Source organism: Cadophora gregata (genome assembly GCF_030347475.1).
Source record: "Cadophora gregata isolate MNR1 chromosome Unknown scaffold_8, whole genome shotgun sequence".
NCBI lineage: Eukaryota > Fungi > Ascomycota > Leotiomycetes > Helotiales > Ploettnerulaceae > Cadophora > Cadophora gregata.
The window spans coordinates 2,234,784-2,253,307 of record NW_026695931.1 but is presented as its reverse complement, the minus strand read 5'-3'; the positions used below and the strand labels follow the sequence as shown (position 1 = coordinate 2,253,307).

At 49.4% G+C, this 18,524-nt stretch overlaps 6 protein-coding genes across 6 annotated transcripts; 2 read left to right on the top strand and 4 right to left on the bottom strand.

Moving 5' to 3' along the window:
• Positions 1 to 80: 80 nt before the first annotated feature.
• ONS95_014257 (uncharacterized protein) lies at positions 81 to 656 on the bottom strand (the record flags this gene model as incomplete). Its single annotated transcript, XM_058507913.1, has 2 exons — positions 81 to 335; positions 540 to 656. 2 exons carry the CDS (start codon positions 654 to 656, stop codon positions 81 to 83), a joined length of 372 nt encoding a protein of 123 aa, XP_058357084.1.
• A 607-nt stretch (positions 657 to 1,263) lies between these two features.
• Positions 1,264 to 3,054, top strand: ONS95_014256 (uncharacterized protein; the record flags this gene model as incomplete). The annotated part of the gene is made up of 1 exon (XM_058507912.1): positions 1,264 to 3,054. The coding sequence occupies one exon, from the start codon at positions 1,264 to 1,266 to the stop codon at positions 3,052 to 3,054; it is 1,791 nt and encodes a 596-aa protein (XP_058357083.1).
• Positions 2,888 to 4,894, bottom strand: ONS95_014255 (uncharacterized protein). Its single transcript, XM_058507911.1, has one exon. The coding sequence runs from the start codon at positions 4,625 to 4,627 to the stop codon at positions 3,437 to 3,439; it is 1,191 nt and encodes a 396-aa protein (XP_058357082.1). The 5' UTR covers positions 4,628 to 4,894; the 3' UTR covers positions 2,888 to 3,436.
• A 206-nt stretch (positions 4,895 to 5,100) lies between these two features.
• Positions 5,101 to 6,157, bottom strand: ONS95_014254 (uncharacterized protein). Its single transcript, XM_058507910.1, has 3 exons — positions 5,593 to 6,157; positions 5,468 to 5,535; positions 5,101 to 5,407 (listed from the first exon to the last, which is right to left on the bottom strand). Exons 1-3 carry the CDS (start codon positions 5,934 to 5,936, stop codon positions 5,391 to 5,393), a joined length of 429 nt encoding a protein of 142 aa, XP_058357081.1. The 5' UTR covers positions 5,937 to 6,157; the 3' UTR covers positions 5,101 to 5,390.
• A 536-nt stretch (positions 6,158 to 6,693) lies between these two features.
• On the top strand, positions 6,694 to 7,325 carry ONS95_014253 (uncharacterized protein; the record flags this gene model as incomplete). Its single annotated transcript, XM_058507909.1, has 2 exons — positions 6,694 to 6,754; positions 7,027 to 7,325. The coding sequence occupies 2 exons, from the start codon at positions 6,694 to 6,696 to the stop codon at positions 7,323 to 7,325; spliced, it is 360 nt and encodes a 119-aa protein (XP_058357080.1).
• A 2,156-nt stretch (positions 7,326 to 9,481) lies between these two features.
• On the bottom strand, positions 9,482 to 14,218 carry ONS95_014252 (uncharacterized protein). The gene is made up of 2 exons (XM_058507908.1): positions 10,123 to 14,218; positions 9,482 to 10,071 (listed from the first exon to the last, which is right to left on the bottom strand). The coding sequence occupies exons 1-2, from the start codon at positions 13,675 to 13,677 to the stop codon at positions 9,649 to 9,651; spliced, it is 3,978 nt and encodes a 1,325-aa protein (XP_058357079.1). The 5' UTR covers positions 13,678 to 14,218; the 3' UTR covers positions 9,482 to 9,648.
• Positions 14,219 to 18,524: the final 4,306 nt, after the last annotated feature.

The following is an 18,524-nucleotide window of genomic DNA, read 5'->3' as shown; positions in this document are numbered from 1 at the left end:
GTCTGTCAAGTCGATTTGATACAAGCGAAACCCATAAGAGAAGCCTACACTGAACAGTCCCGTCTCGTATGACCGTACCACTATCTCTTGCGCTTCTCCTTGCTGCGTTTTGCAGCATGGAGCATTGCCTGCTTCATCTGCTCCTGTCTCTCGGCCTTCTGCTCACGCTCCCTTTCCTCCTTCGCCTCGTCGCGTTTCTCCTTGCTGCGTCGACCTGCTTCCAGCGTGGTATCTTCGTAGCCTAGTTCGCGCTCGAGGCTGTCTTCCTTGGCGTTGTCTTTGGATGAAGACATGCGGGAGAGTGCCTTTTGCCTGACCCTTAAGTTAGAGGGGAGCTTGGCGGGATAGACTGAGGAGTCTGGACTGAAACGGGGGGAGATTGCTCATACCTGTTCGTGTGGGTTTAAGAATACTAGTGACTACCAACGTGCCTGTCTTTTGGCGGCTCTGAAGGTATTGACTGTCGGCGGTTTTGTGTAGTGATTGTTATGGAGATATGTTGTAGAATATTGTATGTAGCTCTGCTGATTGCAACTCACAAGATTGCACAGGCCAGAGTGATGGAGAGTCTTTATACGTTTGGTATTTTTCGCACAGCTCTCAGTAAGACTCCCTCCAGGCGTCAATCTGCCTCGAGAGAGCAGCCTCACCCTCATCTTGGATTGTTGGTAGCAAGAATCCGGCCCTCAGCAAGTCCGTTTGGCGGGTACTTTGAGGCTCACAGTTGGCCTCATGGTCGGCGCAGCGGCGCTCGTTGAGCTGATTCTGGACATCCTCCGACAAGTGAGACGTGGACATAACAACTGTAGCAGAGGAAGAAATGGTGTGTAGATGGTCTATAACTGTACGAGGTGTCGCTTAATAGATGAAGGCGCCGGGCCGGGACGGTTGAGAGGGGACACCGCTTCGTAAACATCACGAGGATGATCAATTATGGCCCCATCATTCCCCTGTTAGGCGCGAGCAATTCTTGCGGCCCCGACAATCACCTTCTCTGGTCACTGCCTCAACGGTGCCTCACTTGTTTCAGGGCATGCCATGCGGCCATCAGCGCGCGCAAAGGCATGCAGAACATTTGGGGATCACGGGGTATGTAGCCAGTTTAGGATTAGTCAGGTCGCTTACTTCACGAGAAACGTGCCCCTGGACTTCCTTTGCAACTTCCTGTCTTGGTGATCAGGCAGCCTTTTGCTCTGTGCAGGTCGACATATATTTCAATCTACCTCGCCAACTGTCTTTGAAGCTTTAAACATTGAGAGGAGTATGTATAAAGACCGTCAAAATTTTGACAATCTCGCGTGGGATAAGAATGACGAAGCTGAGGAGGAGTCCCAAATGCGACTTCGCAGGAAGGATACTTGTCGTCAGGTTGAAAGTCTCGTCAAACAGAAATACGGCAAATTGGCCACAATTGTGTCACCACTGGTTATCGGTGGCTTGAATATCCATTACAGGATCCATCTCGAAGGAGAAGACTCGTCCTCGGATGTCATGGTGCGGCTGCCCTGGCCCAGCGCATCTTGCTTCCCTAGCGAGAAAATATTGTACGAGGCGGCGACAGCGGAGTTCTTGAGATTGAACACCCATATCCCTAGTGCTCAGGTACTCTGTTATAGTCAGGAGTCCAACGTCGGGCCGTTCCTCATCCTCCGCCGGATCGAACACAGAGGTGACATGACGGATGCTCTGGCCGTTCCTGATCTGGATCCTAATTTGACACCCGTTCTGAACCTGGAGCTCCCCGAGAGCAAAATTCGAAGTCTATGGGGCAGTATAGCTTCGTGTTTGCTGGAGATTGTGAAACCCACTTTTCCTCTCATCGGCTCGTTGATCGAGGTCGATGGATCGTTCAGCATTGCCGCTCGACCCCTCACTCAAAACATGGGCAGCATGACACAGCTCGCTCACATTCCTCCTTCTATCTTCCCTCTAGAACACAAGGTTTATGCCACAGCCGACGAATGGTACGTGGAACTAGCCAACATGCACCTGGCACAACTTATCTTCCAACACAACGATCTCGTCTCGTCTGAGGACGAGGATGACTGCCGAAATAAATACGTTGCTCGTCAGCTATTCCGAAGACTGGCTAAAGAAGGCCGACTATCGACTTTCGGCTTCGTGCAGGACGACTGGTCCGCGTCCGCCAAGACTATGCATCCAATATGTCCGGCACCAGATACATCGGGTCCCTTTCGCTTCTGGTGCGATGATTTCAGACCGGCGAATGTTCTCTTAAGTCCAAGCCTAGACGACAGTGTAGCGGCCGTGATTGACTGGGAGTTCACATACGCTGCGCCCACGCAATTTGCTCTCGATCCGCCTTGGTGGCTCCTTTTCGAAACACCTGAAATGTGGACTTCTGGTATTGAGGCATGGAGCGAGGCGTATGAGCCAGTCTTGAGGATATGGCTTGATGCGATGCGGGATGCGGAAAAGGGAGATGGAGATGGAGATGAGTATCTGAACGGTCTGTCACTCTCGGTGTATATGCGAGAGAGTTGGACGATGGGTAGGTTCTGGGTTAATTATGCGGTGAGGAAGAGTTGGGCGTTTGATGCTGTCTACTGGACGTTTTTGGATGAGAGGTTTTTTGGGGAGAGGGGTGGGGATGGGGATGGGGATGGGGATGGGGATGGGGATGGGGATGGGGATGGGGATGGGGATGGGGATGGGGATGGAGATGGAGATGGGGATGGGGATGGGGATGGGGATGGGGATGGGGATGGGGATGGGGATGGGGATGGGGATGGGGATGGGGATGGGGATGGGGATGGGGATGGGGATGGGGATGGGGATGGGGATGGGGATGGGGATGGGGATGGGGATGGGGATGGGGATGGGGATGGGGATGGGGATGGGGATGGGGATGGGGATGGGGATGGGGATGGGAAGGAGTTGTGGAAGAAGCGGGTGGATTTATTGAGCGAGGAGGAACGACAGGCTATGGAGCCGTTTGTGAGAAGGAAGATGGAGGAGTCGAAAGAGCGAATTTTGGTTGAGTGGGAGCCGGATGAGGCGAGGAAGAGGTTGGGGGAGTTGTTGTTTGAATAACGGCAGTTGGTTAAATGCCTCCCAAGCAGTCTTCTGGGGCAGATTATGTATTGGCATCTCAAGTAGAGATTGTGATGTTCCACTCGTGGTGGAATTCAGGACTTACTGTTTGGGAGAAGGAGATTCATCCTTGCGGTAGGCAGCGCATTTCCTCAATTGCAAGCGGCGACAGCTGCTAGCGTACCACAGCTGATGTCAACATCGACTTAGCCGAGCCTGAGTAAAGACAGCACAGATTACGTACGGTGAGATATAGGAAGGGAGGTGTGCCCTGGTAGTAGAACACCAATAAATATGTATGTACAAAGAAATTATGCAACATATTTACAGAGCTTGAGGACCAATCTTTAGTAGAAGCTGAGCTCTCCAATGTAAATAGCCCTTACAGACACTGCGAGTAATATGGGTTGGAATATGTGCAAGTCGACCCCGCTACACAAGCAGTAGGTCCCTTGTACCCAACACCACCACACTGCCCCCACTTGCTTTGTGGAGCACCAGTCGGCGAACTGATAGCACTTGTTGCGGTCGCAGTGCTACCAACACTCTTACTGGACAATGTCGTCGGAACAGCCACATAACTTGAAGTCGAGCCCGGGGCAGAAGGACCATCTGGCCTCGAGAAACAACCACCCCCCGTACAAGTCAGATCAAACCACCTCAACACCTCAGTAGCGTTCGTCTGGATATTATGCGTCACCCCCTGCGCACTAACAGCCATAAACTTCTCTCCATAAATATACGTCGTCCACCCCGGCTGCAAGCCATCTGGAATTGTCTTGACAGGCGTACTCGGCAAACCCAACACAGCAGTCCACTCCTTGATCTCCTCCTGCAAATTCTGCGGATACAGAATATCATCTGCCGTCCCATGGAAGACCTGCATCTTAGGTCGCCACCCGCTATACCCCGGGTACGCAGCCTCAACAATAGATTTCCACTCCGCGCCCGTCTTGATGACTTTCCCCGTCGCGCAGGCATCGCTCCACACCGCATACCCGTTCGCAGCGTAACACCCAAATGCGACGCCTGCCCAGGCACTTCCGGCGGCGAAGACGTCCGGGTAGGAACCCAGGAGGACGTTGGTCATCATTGCGCCGGAGCTGGTGCCCATTGAAAAGACTCTTCGCGCGTCGCCTTTGTACTTGTCGAGAGTCCATTTCACCATACTGACGATTCCCTGGCTGTCGCCTCCGCCGTTGTGGGAGAGCGTCTGTGGGGAGGAGACGTCCCAGCATTGGTCGGCGGCGTTGGGCGAGTTGGGGAAGATCATGATGTAGCCGTATGTGTCGGCCAGGGTGGCGAGCTGGGTCCCTGCGAATGCATCTTGAGCTGTGCCGTGGCACCAGTGCGGGTTTACGAGGATGGGAGGGTTTGGAGCGATTTTCTTGGGGAGGTAGAGGTAGAAGGAGACGTTTGTTGGGTTGGGTCCGAAATACTCTTTGATTTGGATGAGGGGGTTTGCGGCGGCGGAGACGGAGGAGAGGAGACTGAGGAGGAGGACAGAGAAGCCTGCTAGGCGGGCGGAATGGAGAAAGGGCATTGTGAAAAGTTCGACTGGTGCCAGGTACATAAAAGATAGTATCAAAGAGTTGATACGAAGAGCAACGTACAATACAAAACAGTACAAGATACGAAAGCAAAGCAAAACAAACGAAGCACCGAGGCAGCTTTTTCATATATCAAAAATGTTTGGATGAACTATCACCCCTTTCGGGCCACGGAGGCAGCATACCGTCGGTTAGCACATTAATCTGGCATCGCAGGAAGATGTTCCGTTGAATTATGGGGAATGGGGTCTTTTAGCTCTGGGGTAAAAGGCAGGGAAGGGATGATGGGGGTTGGAAAAGTCAAATTTCTTCCGTCCGGTCGTTGATCCTTGACCCCTCATTTTGCATCTCGTCAGGTGATGAGGGGATTTAGTGTGTGAGTTAGTGGGGTATTGCCGGGCCGGTGCCCCCTTTGTTTATCACTAAATTTAAGCGAGTAGTCAGAGAGCCTTCGAAAGTGAAGTTGATCGGATTGGTATACACTTCTTCAAACCTCACAAAAATAAGTCGAGTTTAATGCTGTGTGGAAAGTTTTGTGTTCTTGCTCGTATTCAAAATCTTGTATTTGTATTATTTCAACCTGACACGGCGCTTTCAACATATTTACAATCCGCCCAGTCGCAGCAGTAGTAGTTCGCCGTCTAACTCCAAAAAATCTTCGCATTGCTCTGAGATATGTTGCTTTCGGGAGGGCAAGTTCGTGATCCGTTCGTTCATCGTGGCTAAGCGGAGGTCGGACAGCAGTTCATGATAGGGTCCACATCTCCAGCCGACATGTGGACTCGCTCAGACGTGGTCATGACCTACCTAATTGTCAGCAACGGCTCAAGAATGATACGGGATAGAACGGTATGGAAACTTACGGCCAAGTCCATGTCCTCTCTTCGAAATTGATTTCGCTTGACTCTGCTTGATCTTCGCAAGTCTCGCCCTAAATTCCAGTAAGTATCATCGCGTCACTGCCTCCCAAACAAGCACCAGTACTTACTCTTCAGCAGCTTCCTTCTCAAGCAATTTGATATGATCTCTCGCTTCTCTCACAGCAGTCCTTGCAACTGCTAACGCTTGATCTGCCTCCTTCTCCCTCTTTTCCGCATTGACAACCCTCTCTCTCGCAGCTAGGATGGAAGGGTCTTCGTGGCGATGCAGCAGCCCGCGTCGAGGAGGCGATGTGGAATGTGTGGTATGTCTGCCAGTTGTTCGAACGGGCGAAGCAGAGCGGTTGCGACGACCGAAGAAAGTCGATTTCCGTTGTGGGGTGTCGTCGCGGACAACGTGGGTGCTTGAGGATGTTGTGGTGGTGTCTGCGGGGTGTCTGTTGAAAAGAGGCATGGCTTCTTGATAGAATTCCTTATTCGGTTGATGAATGCTGAAGTAGGCACAGTTCGAGATTCCGAGAACTTGGAGAAGCTTGAATTGGGAAGTTTTGTGGGGATTTGGGGTGGAGGGGAAGGAGATGGGGAAGGCGGAATATAAATGCTAAAGCGTGAGTTTCACAAATCACCAACCAACTTCCCTGGAATTGGAATGATGATATGGCTGATGTGGAGGATTCTATGACGTTGTTGGCAGGGGCTTTCAGACATAAACAGGGGATGATTGGAGACGCGGCAAGCATGCACGTGACATCTCACGAAAAGGATTCTTGTCAGCATATGGTAATCTTACCGCAAAGCAAATCTCTTGGGACGAAGTTAACTCCTAGATCTCAGCATTCTAAAGAAGGAACCAAAATCAATGGACGTAATGCTCAGAGAAAGTTGGTGCCCCAAAGTCGGCTCCTGGACGGTTGGGTTTCCTGCTAGGCTTTTAGGAAACCAATCCATAGGCCTCCTGCATCACATGTTCTCTCCTGCAGTTCTCTCAATCAAAGTAACTATACAGGTGGCGTTATTTCACAGTTGTTGAACCAGGTAGTCCTCAAAAGGTTCAAGTAAGCAATGTATATTCCTTTTTTCTTTGTTTTGTCTCTGTTCAAATTTGAAAATTTGTGTTATACATGTTAAAACTCCACGAACATAAGGATTGAGGATATGCAATCAACACGAGCGCCATTCAAGAGTCGTCGTTACATCGCCGTCGTTGAAATATGTATGCTTGGAAGCGCCTCCTCCAGCTCCAGTCACCGCACCACGGTTCGTTATCATCAGGTATGCATCGCTTCCACAATCTGACCACAATCTATCTCCTCCCCCAACAGTATCTGTCACGTCGTATGTCCCCTTGGTCGGTCCAGCAAAGTCACGGCGTGTATCAGCAGTATCAGCATCTGCCTTCGTCAGCATGTACATTCACTCACGATACGAGTGGACCGTACCTCCTTGGAAACCATATCTCATCAGATGGCTTGCCGTCGTACCAGCGGGAATGTCTACCACATCACGATAGGTTGTGCTGACGACAGAGAATTGTCTTCCCGCAGGACAGCCAAACTCTATTCCGATGCCACAGAACTCTTCGCTCTCGCTCTGGGCAACATTCGACCCTTTGGTCACATCGAAAGCTGGGAAGTGGGCTACCACCCTGATGGATTGTTCGTTAGCATATGTACCTAAAGACTTCATAGGGTTTAGGAGCATACTTGTTCTGATCAACCTTAACCCAGAAGTCTGTCGCTCCTTGAGGGCAGCCAGTGCCCCAGTGTTTGACCGTGGCTCTGCTTTCCAAAGGCATGCCCGCCACACGGGACAGCACCGCAGAAGCCACGACAACAACGCCTAACAAGGACGGTTGGTAAAGCATATTGATATAAACAAATGTATGAAGCGAACAGCGATATTTTCAACAGGCGGCACAGAAAGCTTGTCCTCGAAAGTGGACTTCATGAGGGGGAATAGCGAGGCATTATATAGACGTTAGTGCCAGGATAGGATCTCGTATTCCAACATGTGGTCGACAAAATTCTCAAACTTCTTGGATATAGGCTACGGGGAGTTCATTTAAGGTTGTTCAGTGTTGTTTTCTTGGGCGGCCAATGGGAAGGGGTCGATCGACTTTCTAAATGGAACGTTTTTAACCGGTGGCGATCGGGATATGTGCCTGAAGCCGGAATCCCCGATTTATCGCTTGGGTGTTGTTTGGATCGTCGGTTCTGTTCTATTGTTGGAGTGTTTGCATATATTATTGAGGTGCGTGCTGCAAGGTGTTTCTGGGGAATTGAGTGTGCCAGGTGGCAAGTTTGGATGATCTTCTGGTCTGTATTACTAGGCTTGGAATTTGTTTGTTGGCGATTCAGGTGACAGATAATTCCAATTTGTAGATATGTGAGCATTTATAACTCTAGAAATTCAAGGCTCGTGTACCTGTCAAGTTATCCTATATCCGGATGATGAGATGAGGTCCCGTCAACGTTGTTTATATTTTGGATTTTCATCACCAGATAGAATGCCAGAGTAGCTAACGATAGACCTTCGCGAGTGTTTTGATTCCCACTGATGACATTCCAAGAACCTATACCAAATCAAAAAACACTTCAGGAAATCTTACTTCGGACAGGCAATGGAGAACCAAGCATGCCCAAACATCTTAACCGCGGTTGAGCAGTCTGCTGGATCGTACTTGAGAGCGCCACTGAGAACATTCATGAACAGCTCAAAGTCTACGCAGGATATTGGAGCTTTTAGTACCTGACTTCCTGTCGGCAAATATTCCCAAGGAAATGTCACAGAGGAAAGCGATTTAAGGGGGGGGTTCTTGCCATTCTCCACGTCGAAGCTAGTCAGGACTCTCAATCGTTTCGACAGACTCTCTCAGCTTCAATCCGCTTCGAGTCTCTTCGGTTCTTTCCAGGCAGCTCAAATCTTGTAGATGACTTGGAAGAGGTCTAAGTCGTGTGAGAACAGCTCCGAACGCCTATTTATCGCTCCCCATCAGTTGAAAGACAAAGTCCAAAAGGCCATGGAAACATCATCCACTTGTAGAAATAAAAGCCCAGCAAATTTAAAGTTTTATCAACCAATGGTATTGTCAAAGCTTGCCCATGCCTTTTAATAATGCTCTGTGGATATCGTACAAAGAGTCTTGTGCATCAATGTCAAGTCAAAACGACAACCCGTCAAAGTTTCAGAGCTGGAGTATATGCATGGAGCTCAGAAACAAATAAAAATCATGAAGGGATCAGAGCTCGCACAATTTGAAGTAAAATTACTTTTCGTAACGTCTCTGTTTATAAGGGTTCTTTACGGTACGCTTTAGAGGCACGAATCGCAGCCATAGCAGGCCGAGGATGCGTTTCGACGCTAACGAAAGTAAACAAACCAAGTCAATCGTGGCCACCTTATACCTGTCATCCTAACAACCCCAATCCCTCACACCACCTCTTTCTCAACAAACAAACAGTGACTAAACCCGGTAGAGGCCAAAGTAGTGGAGGAAACACCACTGTCCACAATCCTCAAGTCAGCATCTGGAAATTGTCCTTTGTTGTGTACCTGAAGCTGACATTCATTTCTTTCTATAGCTAGGCCACAATTCCAGCGATGCCCAACTCTCAACCAAACACCACCTCTACCAAAGACTCAACACCATGGCAACCATCACTCGACCTACAACTCATCACCTACTCCTCCTCCCCCTCTCACCCTCTCACCCTCCTCACCGAGCTCCCCTCCGATCTCCCCACCCTCGACAACAACAACAACAACAACAACAACAACAATACAGCCAGTCAGTCAGTTTCTGAAGAAAGAGAGAGAGAGGGACGCGCTGGGGGGGATTGAAGGGTAGAGAGGCATCGAAGCTCTATCCATCTGGTGGTTATGTTGCACTGATGGGATTAGTTGGGACTTGGTCGCGTTGATAGATGCATAGGTGGGTGGATGAGTTTGGGACGGATCAACGAATGTATGATTGCAGAGAAGAAGGGCAAATTCAAAAGCTCAGCAAGTAACATGATTTGGTATACAGCCTTATTTGAAGCTTTGTCTATCAACAATAACGCCAGGAATGCCACGCCTACCCGCTAAACACAACAATTGATATGTCCCCCAGCCCATATGTACCTGAATTTTCGCAACATTTTCGGACCATGTGTCCACACTCTTAATCATCGCCCCTCCCCAAGCACCTTCTTCATCCTCCCCGACCACGCCACAGAACTCCAATGCATCCTCGTAGCCTTCAAAAGCGCATACGCAAACAGCCGATAAATAACCGTGCAGGCCCCCAACGCAATCAAGTTCTTCAGACCATCCGTATTCAAATTATACAGATCGAGAACTTGTTCTCCATTCTCGATAGGACATTTGCCATCGGGTAGACGCTGTGCGTCGCTGCAGGTGAAGTGGATGGCGTGGAGGGAGTATGGTGCAAGATTGCGGATGGCGTAGCGGAGGGGAGAGAGGTAGTTTACACCTTGGAGGAAAGCAGGCATGTTGATTGACATGACGCCAGACATGAATTGCGAGATTGAGAGGAAGACTGAGGTGAGGGAGATGGCGAAGCCTGTGTGAGGGAAGAGAGTATTGAACTTGATGTAATGGTTAGATTGGTGGACTTTAGGTTGGAAGGTGCTACTTACTATAATACCAATGCTTTCGCCATAGGAGACAATGCAAAAGCAGTTGAAGAAGCAGACGAAGAACATTTCGGTCGTGCGGGGAAGTCCAGCAGCCAAGTCTACTAATATGGCGAAGATGAAGCTTGTTGCAACTTCAAATGGGATTTCGAGAGTGATATATTGTGCGAGGAAGGCCTCGACTCCATATGTACCATCGTCGTTCTCTCTGTAGAAGACGTCCTTTTCTTCAGGATACACGGCAACATTCTGGAGCATACCAACAAAATTGAAGGCGCAGAATTCTTGAATGAATCCTAATCGCGTTTGGATTGAAGCATAGTCATTCTTCAATGGTGCAAAGAACAGAGCAAGAATGACAGCCAATCCTATCACTTGCATAGTACGAGCAATGAGTAGCGGAGGTTGACGACGGAAGTTGATGAAAGCCCGGTGCACGAGAATGGGATACGCGGCAAAGAAGGTTGTCGACTTTCGGATCAAAGATCCTAGCTCAGCAGGTGTGGAGATTGTTGTAGGCTGGATCACGGAAGCAAAGTCGCCACTGGTCCAAGATGATATGAGTGAGCGAACTTTCTGGCGAGTTACGGCTTCTCGCTCTGAATGCTGAAGATCGATTGTTATCAGATCCAGAGCAAAGTCTGCAGGATTCGTAGTTGTCGGGCAAGGATATCCGAGAGAGTCGAAGTGTGGGAGAAGGCCTGCACCAGTTCCAGCGTAAACAGGAGATCCTCCTCTGGCGAGAAGTAGCACGTTCCCAAATTTCTGGAAGAGATCGGAACGAGATTGATGAATGGTTAAGATGAGTGTACGACCTTCTTGGGCCAGACCTTGCAACACCTCCATGATAGATGAAGCCGTGAAAGCATCCAGGCCTGAGGTAGGCTCATCGAGTAGCAGAACTCTAGGGTCGGTCAAAATCTGGACAGCAATTGAGACACGGCGCTTCTCTCCACCTGAGATGCCCTTGACCGTGGCAGAACCGATGAGGTTATCCGCGCAATCTTTGAGACCCAGCTTCATGAGGATTTCTTCCGCACGCTGATTCTTTTGGGCGGTAGTCATGAAGGCTGGAAGTCGTAGTCCAGCAGAAAACCGAAGTGTCTCGCGTACGGTGAGAGATGGTAAAAGTGCATCATCATCTTGACACACGTAGGAGCAGACCGAGCGAATGACAGAGTCTGAAGGTACAGATCCATTAAAAGTCATTTCTCCGTAGTGCTTGTACCGAGTTCCCATTCGATTATGTAGACGTAGAGCCATTGCGTTGAGGAGAGATGTCTTGCCACTTCCCGATGGGCCCATAATGACGTTGAGTAGTCCTGCTTGAAAGGTTGCCGTGACAGGATGGAGGATGGTCTTCGTAGGTAACTTTCGCCCAATGGCTGATCTCTTGTCCAGATCAAGCGCAAATCCGTCCAATCCAATATCGACTGTTCGCACCTCTGCATTTGATCGTACAACCATCTTCTCCTTTCCTGCCGAGTAGTCGGTATCTGAAGTTCGGGCTTGAGCGATATTCATCTCAACGCGGAGAAATTTGAACCCAATGAACGCCGCCAGATAGAACATGACCACGAAAGCAACCATTGCGATGATGGGCTTTACAATCCAAGCCTCGGGGAACCCGAGTGAGTCCATGATGAAAGCCCCTGTGTATTGAATACATGCTGGATCGGATTCTCCTCCCGGCAGAGGACAATCATAGAATTGGCCAACGAATTCGTTTGCACAAAGGCTGCCAAAGGCATAGAACACGTACGCAGTCCATTTCAGCCATCTCACATAGACTGGAATACTGTTGCTTTGAACGAAATATCCACAAGCCATGCTCTGAATTGTATATCCCAAGTTGGCGATCAGAGACGCAGTTGCGAAGTCCCGAGCCGCTGCCACACATGCTGCAGCATAAGTAACTGCAATGTATTGACCGATGAGCATGATCGAGAAGTATATGAGGAATGTATCTGCTTCTGCTCTGAATCCTGACATCCAGTAGGCTGCAGCAGAGAAAGCAAGTGGTACAGGTAAGTCTTCTGTGAGGAACCTGGCGATACGTCTGCTCAGTAAGAAAGGGACAACATCCACCACATTCTCATTGTGCTCTCGATCAAAGAGTTGAACATCGACTGTCAGTCGATAGGTCTCAAACATGAGGATAAGATATCCCTGTAGGGCGGCTGCGTTGTACAGAGCTCCTTGTCGACTTCGAATCCCAGACTGGTCTCGGCCTAATGCATAGAACACCCAACCACTCAATATTCCCATCAATACGGCTTCCGAAAGCGAACCAGCCATACCCATAGGATCTCGATACGTGGTGAGAAAGGTCCGCGAAGTAAGTACTCTCGTCTGGCGAATAAATGGAGATCGTGTCATGCGAGTATTTCTTGTACGTGTGGGTTCCACTGCCAGAGCGCCTTTCTCGTCATCAGCGGCATATTTCAGTCGACTTTCATCAAGCCATGCGGCTTTGAGCCTCTCAACTCTCTCTGAGGAAGCAGCCTCTAGCTCCGGAGATCGATTGTCGATTGCTGCGATATCGATCAAGAACTCTGCTGGGTTCACAAACGGAGGTAATTCCATTCCAACTTTCTTAAACCATGGTATGCAATCATCCGCTGGGCCTGAGAAGACCGGACTTCCTCTCGTGAGAATCACTAGGCCATCAAACATTCCCCAGATTTCAGATCTCGGCTGGTGTATGGTGGTGATGATCGTTCTTCCTTTCTTCGCCAAAGACTTCAATGTTCGAATTAGTTGAAATGCGCTGGTAGCGTCCAGACCTGTAGTAGGCTCGTCCAAGAACAACACGCTTGGGTTGCTGAGAAGTTGTACTCCTATACTCGTTCTCCGTTTCTCCCCACCAGAACATCCCTTATGTTGGTGATTTCCTATCCGTGTGTCGGCGCATTCTTTCAAGCCCAATTCCAATATGACCTCTTCTACTACCTTTCTTCTCTCTTCCTCCGTCGTAGGAGGCGGCAATCGCAAATCTGCAGAGTAGCGCAATGTCTCTCGAACCGTAAGTGTAGGTAGTAAAACGTCCTGTTGCATCACATATGCGCTCCGGACACTGTTGACGCCACCCATGCCATTGAACGAAGTCTTTCCTCCAAATGATAACCTCGCACTTGTCATGCGCTCTGCCATTGTGTTCAACATCGTTGTCTTGCCAGATCCACTTCCGCCAATGATCGCTGTAAGTGTACCTGCTGGCATGGACGCAGACACCGAGTACAGAATCTGTTTCGATCTGGGAGTCTCGCTGCCATCTTGTCTTCGTTTTCGTGGCAGGTATTTGTCTATCGAGAACACGGAGGGCGAGAGATCAACCGTGACTGCCAGGTCTCGGACCTGGACATCGACTGGATCAACATCGCGGAGAGATATGTGGTTGCTGTGCACCGTTGCAGGTTGGAAAAGCTCGTTATTGCCGTCGTCTTTGGTATTGCTCGAAGGTGGCGATGATGCTTTGGAAGCTATCCGCAAGCTATGCGCCTCCGTGCCCATGCCATCTTCTGAATCCCGCCGTCCAGCTTCAATGTCTTCCCCCATGATGCTGGCCTTTCATGAAGCTCTGGATTCCATTTCCAGTAGCTTCGATACGTGGAAGCCGGTCCGTCAGTAGTAGTGTGGAGTAGTGGGCGGATATCAAGCTTGGTTTAGCATTCTTTCCCGCGGACAGTTGCAACAAGTGAACAAAGAAAGCAATTGAAGTTGCAGTGGCAAGAAGAGAGATGTCCCTACCAGTGAATGATACTTACAATATCTGCGGCGCATAATGGCTGCCATTATTACAGTGCGTAATGTAGGAGAATTAACTGAGTGTGGAGCAAACGACCCATACATGGAAGCGACGATGAGCGGGCTCGCCGAGGAGCCGAGCAAAAGAAACCACTCCACTCACAGCACTGGAAAAGCGCCGGCGCCGCGAGGCTGCAGAAAGAAAACATCGGCTGCGAAACGAGGAGCAGATGTCCACTTCGCATTATCATTTCAGCCAAAGAGATCGAAGGCTATACCGTAAGCGAGGCTTGTGGGGAGAGAAAATGGAACTTCGAGCCGATGTCCCCCATGCGTGGTGAAAGATGAGGGGGGGGAGGGGGACGAGGGGACGTCGGGGAGGGCCTGGCTCCTGGCTCCTGGGAGTGAAAGGCTGGAATAGCGCACCTCGCTTGGAACAACTTCGTCAATACCTTATCACCTTCCTGATAAGGAACCTGGATGAGAAGGCATGAGGTCGACATCTGATACCCAATAATAATGGCAGTTTGTGGAGGTGCTGTACGGATGATATATAGCAATGTTGGTCTATTTAAGGTTGTGTCTGTGTAAGACAAGGTTTAAGGTTAAATGCTGTGAGCAACTGCTGACGCGGGAAGCCTCTTCCTCGATCTGTACAACTCCAGAGCTCGTTACCATCCTGCTGTGCTCTCACGGAAGTAAGCCCTTAGCTTCAGAGCCCAATCACAAGTCGATGAGGAGTGACCACACAGTGCCACAAGGCTGGTGGCATTATTCCGGCGGCGTCTCGAAATGTTCTGTTTGTGTAGCATTTGCGTCCCAGAGCTTGATTATTCTGGCTACATGTGCGAATGTCCAGAGGCGAGGCATCACGGATGTTGGAATTGCCGTTTCCAAGACTCTGGGGAGATGCTGAAACCCATGTTCAATCGCAGCTTTGGCGATTGACTGGGCCTCATTTCATGCTGATTTGCGACATGTGCAATTTGACGCGAGTGCGGATTGCCTATCATGGCTTTCTCCGCATCTTTGAAATGGTGGCGTTGTGGGGGTGTCCAAACTCTCGGTGTCGAATTGTATGCGTTGGTAGGAGCACTACCATGATAGCAGCATGTGCGTGAGAAGTCATAAGGTAACATAGTCGAATTAACAAACTTCCATTTTCTACCGATCCAACTCAGTGTCGCAGGCGGAGAGGGCTCCGGGCGAATGGGTGAGAGGTTGAATTGGCGATCAATTTCTGTACACACCGCAGGATACTATTTACTTCATGTGTCAACAGGCTTCGCTTCTTTCTGTCAGCCGTTGTTGCATGTGCCTGCTTCCTCGCAACAGAATAGGCATAAACTTCCACAACAGGAAATTTCACAAAGAAGGTGAAGTTTCCTTGCAGGAAATCTGAAGCGTTTGTAAGTAGCCAAATGGCTAGAGACCATTGAGATGCCACATTGAAGTGGCCGGCCAACGTTGAACAGAAAATATCCTGCCCATTCCATGGCAGCGATAGACACCAGGAATGATGATAAGAATCAAAAACAATACTCTGAGACAACTGATAAGATCAGAAGAGTACTTGGAAAGCTTGGGAAATGCAAATTACCCCTTGGAGTTTCCCATCTTTTGTGGAAATATTGCATTTTTGGGAAGACAGACAGACATACCAGAAGTTCGGGATGCAACTATGATATTGCAAAGCCACCAAAGCAGATTCCAATGAGAATCTCCTCTAACCGAAATCTAAAAGTCGGCGTATCTAATTTACCATTCGAAAGTAACGCTGCCCAACCTTAATCTTGAACTCGTAGCCCCATGTCAACTGCACTTGGTCCTTACCCCTACACATGCCACCATCTTCAATGCCACGGCCACGTATCACTTCAATCACCACCCAGCACATGCATACAACAATACTGCATCATCCAAAGCTAAACACACTCCTCCTCCTCCAAACTAAATACCGGCCAAAAACCCTACCTCTAGGCTTTTGTCTACAGCCAACTATTGTTCAACAAAATGAGCTATTTAAACTCTAATATCCTCCAGACCTAACGAACTAAACCCCCACGCCTAACCTACCTAGCCTCCTGTTCGCTAAGTAAATTAGGTAGGCTAGGAGCAAAAAAACAAACCTTCAGCGGGCGGTTCGGCCCAGAGAAACAGGCTGATCTTCCTAGAGAAAAAAGAGGTTCTTCAGGCGAACCACAGACCAATAATAATGATGAAGAAAATATGAGATGCATAAGCAGGCAAGCCCTTAAGCCGCTGTACGTCCGGAGGTTGCTACTACTGCAGGTTTTTCTCCACCTATTGATCCTCTAGCCGCAAACTGTGTTGGAGGGCAGCCGCATATCTCGAGCTGCAAGTCCCACACTTCTGCTGCAGATTCTCGCAGCACTTTCATGCCTTCTCATGTACTTTACAGTAGGTAGGAAACCTTAGCTCCATACGTAACATCCATTGGCACAAGATCGTCCCATCTTCCCTTCCCTTCCCTTCCCTTCGGATCGAAAGATCCCCCCCAGCTGAAGTTTGATAAGGAGATATGGAAAGTCCGGCACCGTGCAAGCCAAGCCCCGTTCTCCAGACTCACGCCCTGCATCTCCACCTGCCGACGGGCAAGTCCATATCTATTCATGCCTTGGACACCTGCACAATATTAATGCACATACAGCAGACTATCAAACCCTCTCCCCTCCTCCAAGTCCCCACTCTTCACTCTCCACTCCTCAATTCCCCACCCCCACGCGCATCGGCACGTCTTCGGATTTGCAGCTCAAAACAGCGGGGTTATCCGTTCCCTTCCCTCCAGGGGAGCGGGAGTTGGGAACAAGGTTCACCACGCCTCTGTCCACAACACTGGGAAGAAGAACTTGGTTGAAACTCGACCCTTTCTCCCTTCCTCTTCCTCCCATCTGCAGGACAATAATCAGCCAGCCAATTGCTCAACAGAGCACACACGCAAGATATTCAAAAGCAGTCTCTCCTCCGAAGTCGGGTCCCTCCCAACCGGAAGATTTCTTGATAACAGACCTGCACCTGCACCTGTCGTCCTTGGCCGAAATACCACCTAGATAGATAGATAGCATGGGATGGGATGGATATCCAGTCTGGCGCCGCGATGGAAAGGTACACGGACTACTGAGGTGACGAAAGGCGCTCGCAAGAAACTTTGACTGGGGAGCGGTGGTGCGGCCGCTCGGACTCTGGAGGAGGTGGACTCCCTCATGGCGCGGCCGGCGAACACGGCTTCGACGGGACGACGCGCGACAATAGGTACCTAGGTAGTGAGTGATGTCGGGCATGGTTCCCTGCCTAGGTACCTCCCCCACCTCCCCCACGCCCCCCAGAATCACAAGGTAGGTAGGTAATGTGCTCTCTCTCTCCCCGCATAAACTTATATATATTATTATGACAAGGTTGTCGACCTACCTACTACCTTGCTGTTCAAATAACTTCTCAAGTTACGGATGGATGGTCAGCATCGGCTTTCCTTTTCCACCCACGAGTCAGTTCGGCGCAATGAGGTTGCATCAACAATAAAACAGCTCATAGGCGTAAGGTTATGGTATCCAGGTATCATAAAGTTCCCAAGACGCTGGTTTGCATATGCCCCTTTTAAGCTTTAAGTTTCAATAACAAGGTACTCCGGGATTTGAAAAACTTCGAAAACTTAGCCATCTGGATTTGAAAAAAATGAAAAGGAACAAAAATGAAAGAGAAAATTTGGAAGAAGCTTTCTGCAGCAACCGTAAAATAATAGCTCCGGAGAAAGAGTCGAAGCGCTGTGTACGTTTCGGCAGTTGAGAAAATGGGGTGGTTTGTAATGATCCACCAGTTTTCATTTGAGCTATCTTGTTTCATTCTTTGGAGATACTACTTCCCGGTTGAGTCTTGTTATTCTTGATTTTCTTGATCTTCGTTATTTGCTCCACTTCCCTGCGTCTCCGTCTGGGGTTCTTAAACTTATGCTGTGTTTTCGGCCTGTTGAGAGCTACGTGTTGGTCAGCAATCAATTAGTCTTTATCCAACCTACCTTCGGAAGTGTCTCCGAAAAATATAATCGTTATTGGATTTCTTCGTACCCCTCCTTCCTTAGCCCGAAGTTTACATGTGGCAACTACTGTATCGTGTGCGGCTACAGCTTGTCTACCGAAGCGAGTCTTCCTCGTCGCACAATACTTCAGCATCAACACTTCCTCCGCCCTATCTCCTTTCCCATGCAACTATCCATCCGATGACCCCTCAAATCCAATATCTGCAAGGCCTAGTTGCCTCTTAGCGTTGTTTATCCTCCGGGCGTGTGCCTGTCGCTCACTGCTTCGCAACCATCCCAACCGCAAGATCCGGTTAACAGTCCTTACATGATTACAAAGTACAAGCAGCCACTGCAGTTTCCCAGAAGCACAAATGAACAACCCATTACCATGTCGTCTTACAAGACCAAAACCATTTCGTATGTGCTTACGAAGGGCCCAATCGCTCTCGTTCCCTTCTCGATCTCGCGTTCTTCATGCAGGGGTCATTTCTCTCAAGCGAAGTGATCACATTGAGATAGAGTCACATTAAAGGCGCTGGACACCTATCCTGTGCCTTCGGAGAGCGGAGTTAGTTCGCATGTTACATGTCCGAAATACCATTCATGGAACGCGGGCTTTTGC